Here is a 7,500-nt window from a genome sequence, read left to right on the forward strand (position 1 = left end):
AGAACCGTTATACACAGGTAAACCACTCTAGATAGAACCATTATACACAGGTAAACCACTCTAGATAGAACCATTATACACAGGTAAACCACTCTAGATAGAACCGTTATACACAGGTAAACCACTCTAGATAGAACCGTTATACACAGGTAAACCACTCTAGATAGAACCATTATACACAGGTAAACCACTCTGTTAGAACCGTTATACACAGGTAAACCACTCTAGATAGAACCGTTATACACAGGTAAACCACTCTGTTAGAACCGTTATACACAGGTAAACCACTCTGTTAGAACCGTTATACACAGGTAAACCACTCTAGATAGGACCGTTATACACAGGTAAACCACTCTGTTAGAACTGTTATACACAGGTAAACCACTCTGTTAGAACCGTTATACACAGGTAAACCACTCTAGATAGAACCGTTATACACAGGTAAACCACTCTAGATAGAACCGTTATACACAGGTAAACCACTCTAGATAGAACCGTTATACACAGGTAAACCACTCTGATAGAACCGTTATACACAGGTAAACCACTCTAGATAGAACCATTATACACAGGTAAACCACTCTGTTAGAACCGTTATACACAGGTAAACCACTCTAGATAGAACCATTATACACAGGTAAACCACTCTGTTAGAACCGTTATACACAGGTAAACCACTCTAGATAGAACCATTATACACAGGTAAACCACTCTGTTAGAACCGTTATACCCAGGTAAACCACTCTAGATAGAACCATTATACACAGGTAAACCACTCTAGATAGAACCATTATACACAGGTAAACCACTCTGTTAGAACCGTTATACACAGGTAAACCACTCTAGATAGAACCATTATACACAGGTAAACCACTCTAGATAGAACCGTTATACACAGGTAAACCACTCTGTTAGAACCGTTATACCCAGGTAAACCACTCTAGATAGAACCATTATACACAGGTAAACCACTCTAGATAGAACCATTATACACAGGTAAACCACTCTGTTAGAACCGTTATACACAGGTAAACCACTCTAGATAGAACCGTTATACACAGGTAAACCACTCTAGATAGAACCATTATACACAGGTAAACCACTCTGTTAGAACCGTTATACACAGGTAAACCACTCTGTTAGAACCGTTATACACAGGTAAACTACTCTAGATAGAACCGTTATACACAGGTAAACCACTCTAGATAGAACCATTATACACAGGTAAACCACTCTAGATAGAACCATTATACACAGGTAAACCACTCTGTTAGAACCGTTATACACAGGTAAACCACTCTAGATAGAACCGTTATACACAGGTAAACCACTCTAGATAGAACCGTTATACACAGGTAAACCACTCTGGATAGAACCATTATACACAGGTAAACCACTCTGTTAGAACCGTTATACACAGGTAAACCACTCTGTTAGAACCGTTATACACAGGTAAACTACTCTAGATAGAACCGTTATACACAGGTAAACCACTCTAGATAGAACCATTATACACAGGTAAACCACTCTAGATAGAACCATTATACACAGGTAAACCACTCTGTTAGAACCGTTATACACAGGTAAACCACTCTAGATAGAACCGTTATACACAGGTAAACCACTCTAGATAGAACCATTATACACAGGTAAACCACTCTGTTAGAACCGTTATACACAGGTAAACCACTCTAGATAGAACCGTTATACACAGGTAAACCACTCTGTTAGAACCGTTATACACAGGTAAACCACTCTGTTAGAACCGTTATACACAGGTAAACCACTCTAGATAGGACCGTTATACACAGGTAAACCACTCTGTTAGAACTGTTATACACAGGTAAACCACTCTGTTAGAACCGTTATACCCAGGTAAACCACTCTAGATAGAACCATTATACACAGGTAAACCACTCTGTTAGAACCGTTATACACAGGTAAACCACTCTAGATAGAACCGTTATACACAGGTAAACCACTCTAGATAGAACCGTTATACACAGGTAAACCACTCTAGATAGAACCGTTATACACAGGTAAACCACTCTAGATAGAACCGTTATACACAGGTAAACCACTCTAGATAGAACCGTTATACACAGGTAAACCACTCTGATAGAACCGTTATACACAGGTAAACCACTCTAGATAGAACCGTTATACACAGGTAAACCACTCTGTTAGAACCGTTATACCCAGGTAAACCACTCTAGATAGAACCATTATACACAGGTAAACCACTCTAGATAGAACCATTATACACAGGTAAACCACTCTGTTGGAACCGTTATACACAGGTAAACCACTCTAGATAGAACCATTATACACAGGTAAACCACTCTAGATAGAACCGTTATACACAGGTAAACCACTCTGTTAGAACCGTTATACCCAGGTAAACCACTCTAGATAGAACCATTATACACAGGTAAACCACTCTAGATAGAACCATTATACACAGGTAAACCACTCTGTTAGAACTGTTATACACAGGTAAACCACTCTAGATAGAACCGTTATACACAGGTAAACCACTCTAGATAGAACCGTTATACACAGGTAAACCACTCTGTTAGAACCGTTATACACAGGTAAACCACTCTGTTAGAACCGTTATACACAGGTAAACTACTCTAGATAGAACTGTTATACACAGGTAAACCACTCTGTTAGAACCGTTATACCCAGGTAAACCACTCTAGATAGAACCGTTATACACAGGTAAACCACTCTGTTAGAACCGTTATACACAGGTAAACCACTCTAGATAGAACCGTTATACACAGGTAAACCACTCTAGATAGAACCGTTATACACAGGTAAACCACTCTAGATAGAACCGTTATACACAGGTAAACCACTCTAGATAGAACCGTTATACACAGGTAAACCACTCTGTTAGAACCGTTATACACAGGTAAACCACTCTAGATAGAACCGTTATACACAGGTAAACCACTCTAGATAGAACCGTTATACACAGGTAAACCACTCTAGATAGAACCGTTATACACAGGTAAACCACTCTGATAGAACCGTTATACACAGGTAAACCACTCTAGATAGAACCATTATACACAGGTAAACCACTCTGTTAGAACCGTTATACACAGGTAAACCACTCTAGATAGAACCATTATACACAGGTAAACCACTCTGTTAGAACCGTTATACACAGGTAAACCACTCTAGATAGAACCATTATACACAGGTAAACCACTCTGTTAGAACCGTTATACCCAGGTAAACCACTCTAGATAGAACCGTTATACACAGGTAAACCACTCTAGATAGAACCGTTATACACAGGTAAACCACTCTGTTAGAACCGTTATACACAGGTAAACCACTCTGTTAGAACCGTTATACACAGGTAAACCACTCTGTTAGAACCGTTATACACAGGTAAACCACTCTAGATAGAACCGTTATACACAGGTAAACCACTCTAGATAGAACCGTTATACACAGGTAAACCACTCTAGATAGAACCGTTATACACAGGTAAACCACTCTGATAGAACCGTTATACACAGGTAAACCACTCTAGATAGAACCATTATACACAGGTAAACCACTCTGTTAGAACCGTTATACACAGGTAAACCACTCTAGATAGAACCATTATACACAGGTAAACCACTCTGTTAGAACCGTTATACACAGGTAAACCACTCTAGATAGAACCATTATACACAGGTAAACCACTCTGTTAGAACCGTTATACCCAGGTAAACCACTCTAGATAGAACCATTATACACAGGTAAACCACTCTGTTAGAACCGTTATACACAGGTAAACCACTCTAGATAGAACCGTTATACACAGGTAAACCACTCTGTTAGAACCGTTATACACAGGTAAACCACTCTAGATAGAACCGTTATACACAGGTAAACCACTCTAGATAGAACCGTTATACACAGGTAAACCACTCTGTTAGAACCGTTATACACAGGTAAACTACTCTAGATAGAACCGTTATACACAGGTAAACCACTCTAGATAGAACCATTTTATACACACTCACACACACACATACACACACAGGTAACTCTCTGCTCACCTGTCCATTGATCATCTCCAGTCCAATGGCGTCGACTTTCGCGCTGCTGATTCCCAGAAACACTCCTTCTGATTGGCTTGTTCGAAATTCCAGAGACACTGATACGTCAGAGCCGACCTTATAACCATCACGCACTGGACACACACACACACACAGAGATCAATACTCTGATCATGTGATCAGATTAAAGCAGGATGTATTTTCTTTCTTTATGTTCAACTCACGGAGGGCGGCGTATCCACTGCCGTTAAAGTAACTTCCTGCCTGGTCATTGGTGAAACAGGAAGTGACATCATGCTGTGAGGCCGGCTGGGACAGATCCAACATGGCTCTGTTCAGACTGACGGAGCGAACGCAACCTGGAAAACTGCTGCTGACCTGAGAGACAGGAAGCAGAGATGTTACAGGTAGTACCGGTACAGCTCAGGTGGTCACCATGGCAACCTGTGAGAAACACCTGGCTCGTGGTTCTGCTCAGGTGGTCATCATGGCAACCTGTGAGAAACACTTGGCTCGTGGTTGTACTCAGGTGGTCACCATGGCAACCTGTGAGAAACACTTGGCTTGCGGTTGTACTCAGGTGGTCACCATGGCAACCTGTGAGAAACACTTGGCTCGTGGTTGAATTCTGTGTCCTGGTGGACTCACGTTAATCCTCCTGGTAGTGTGTGTGTGTGGCAGTCCTCCCAGGTAAAGTCTGTCGTCCACGTCCAGCTGGTTTCCTTTAACAGACACCGAGTCCGGACCAGAACCGTCCACCGACACCGACACCGACCGCCGGCTCACCTCGCCGCTCACCTGAGAGACACAGTTCACATATAATTCTATAGTTCAGTCAACAGCTGAACAGCAGCAGCTGCTTTGTACAGTACAACTCGTGATGTCACAGGACTCGTGATGTCACAGGACTCGTGATGTCACAGGACTCGTGATGTCACAGGACTCGTGATGTCACAGGACTCGTGATAACACAGTGTGTGTGTGTGTGTGTGTGTGTGTGTGTTATATTAACTCACAGTGTGCCACTCTCCGTCGTTAACGGTGACAGAAGAGGTGATGGAGGCGGGGCCTTTACCCAGGTCAGCTGACATCATCAGTCTCCCCCGGGTCAGTTTGAGGACGATGAAGTCCGTCTGTGTGGAGTCAGAGAGGAGGAGGATCAACCCGTCCAGCGCTCGGCTTCGAACCGACAACCTCACCGACACACTGAGGACGAGCAGAGACACGACACAGCAGAGTCAAACAGAGTCCCGCCCCTCTCTGAATGTAGCCCCGCCCCTCTCTGAATGTAACCCCGCCCCTCTCTGAATGTAACCCCGCCCCTCTCTAAATGTAGCCCCGCCCCTCTCTAAATGTAACCCCGCCCCTCTCTGAATGTAACCCCGCCCCTCTCTGAATGTAACCCCGCCCCTCTCTGAATGTAGCCCCGCCCCTCTCTAAATGTAGCCCCGCCCCTCTCTAAATGTAGTCCCGCCCCTCTCTAAATGTAACCCCGCCCCTCTCTGAATGTAACCCCGCCCCTCTCTGAATGTAGCCCCGCCCCTCTCTAAATGTAGCCCCGCCCCTCTCTAAATGTAGTCCCGCCCCTCTCTAAATGTAACCCCGCCCCTCTCTGAATGGAGCCCCGCCCCTCTCTGAATGTAACCCCGCCCCTCTCTAAATGTAACCCCGCACCTCTCTAAATGTAGTCCCGCCCCTCTCTGAATGTAGTCCCGCCCCTCTCTGAATGTAGTCCCGCCCCTCTCTGAATGTAGTCCCGCCCCTCTCTGAATGGAGCCCCGCCCCTCTCTGAATGGAGCCCCGCCCCTCTAAATGTAACCCCGCCCCTCTCTGAATGTAACCCCGCCCCTCTCTGAATGGAGCCCCGCCCCTCTCTGAATGGAGCCCCGCCCCTCTCTGGATGTAACCCCGCCCCTCTCTGGATGTAACCCCGCCCCTCTCGGAATGTAACCCCGCCCCTCTCGGAATGGAGCCCCGCCCCTCTCTGAATGTAACCCCGCCCCTCTCTGAATGTAACCCCGCCCCTCTCTGAATGTAACCCCGCCCCTCTCTGGATGTAACCCTGCCCCTCTCTGAATGGAGCCCCGCCCCTCTCTGAATGGAGCCCCGCCCCTCTCTGGATGTAACCCCGCCCCTCTCTGGATGTAACCCCGCCCCTCTCTGAATGGAGCCCCGCCCCTCTCTGAATGGAGCCCCGCCCCTCTCTGGATGTAACCCCGCCCCTCTCTGGATGTAACCCCGCCCCTCTCTGAATGTAACCCCACCCCTCTCTGAATGGAGCCCCGCTCCCGCCATCAGGGGGACTCACCTTCTTCTGACCGTGTTGGGGTTGATGGTGAAGGTCATGTGACTGTTTTTGGACGAACCAAACTGAACGGCTGATGGCAGGAAGGTTGGCTCTGCCTCCGACACACACTGCATCACACACAGATCAATAGCCAATAATAAGTGACCAATAATCAATAACACTGAAACATAACCAAAAATGACTGACCAATAATAAATAACTCAGATCAATAACCAATAATTACTGACCAGTAATCAATAACACTGATAAATAACCAATAATCACTATATAATGACGATAATAATAACAATAATGATAGTAGTAATAATAATAATAAAATCACAGACACTTACACAGTTAAAACGATCCTAATGATAAATGTTTGATTACAGTTATCAATAATCAATAATAAACATATTGATTACCATCAGCAATACTCAACAATAAACACGGATTGCAGTTATCAATATTAAATAATAAATGTATTAATTACAGTTATCAATAATCAATAATAAACATATTGATTAAAGTTATCAATAATCAATAATTAACATATTGATTACCGTTAGCAATAATCAATAATAAAACATCTTGATTACCGTTAGCAATAATCAATAATAAAAATATTGATTAAAGTTATCAATAATCAATAATAAAAATATTGATTACCGTTAGCGCTCCAGGTGTCAAGGCGCTCAGGTGAGTGGGCGGGGCTACAGGGAGTTGGGCGGGGTCAGGAGTTGGCTCTACATCCTGGTCATCAGGTAGCACCGCCCCCCCTTCCCTCTCCTCCAATAGGCAGCTGTCGAGCTCCGCCCTCTCGTACCTCAGAGCTCCTGATAGGTCGATGAGCCTGGAGGGAGCCGCCAATCAAAATAGTTAACCAATCAGAGAGACAGAACACTCTACATGTGTGCGTGTGTGTGAGAGACTTACACTCCGCCCACCACCAGGTGTTGGATGCAGCCTCTGAAACACCTGGACACATCCCGTAATCTGTTTGGCAGACGAGACTCCCGCCCTGACGGCAGCCCGCCAATGAAGAACGAAGCTGGAGACAAACGAGACGACCCCGCCCCCGGCGACAGAGGGACGGACTTCAGGTGTTCCTCGTCCACCTGCACGGACAGAGACCTGAGAGAC

General features: G+C 44.9%; 1 protein-coding gene across 1 annotated transcript in view; it reads right to left on the minus strand.

Moving 5' to 3' along the window:
* Positions 1 to 7,500, minus strand: part of lama1 (laminin, alpha 1) — an 89,852-nt gene that overhangs the window by 3,193 nt on the left and 79,159 nt on the right. The window contains exons 56-62 of the mRNA XM_074628300.1: positions 7,294 to 7,491; positions 7,027 to 7,210; positions 6,379 to 6,485; positions 5,087 to 5,276; positions 4,719 to 4,868; positions 4,295 to 4,448; positions 4,071 to 4,204 (exon numbers count right to left, since the gene is read on the minus strand). Of these exons, the coding sequence (XP_074484401.1) occupies positions 4,071 to 4,204; positions 4,295 to 4,448; positions 4,719 to 4,868; positions 5,087 to 5,276; positions 6,379 to 6,485; positions 7,027 to 7,210; positions 7,294 to 7,491 (1,117 nt within the window). The remainder of the gene's footprint in view (positions 1 to 4,070; positions 4,205 to 4,294; positions 4,449 to 4,718; positions 4,869 to 5,086; positions 5,277 to 6,378; positions 6,486 to 7,026; positions 7,211 to 7,293; positions 7,492 to 7,500) is intronic.

This window comes from Sebastes fasciatus, unplaced genomic scaffold (genome assembly GCF_043250625.1).
Source record: "Sebastes fasciatus isolate fSebFas1 unplaced genomic scaffold, fSebFas1.pri Scaffold_28, whole genome shotgun sequence".
NCBI classification, from domain to species: domain Eukaryota; kingdom Metazoa; phylum Chordata; class Actinopteri; order Perciformes; family Sebastidae; genus Sebastes; species Sebastes fasciatus.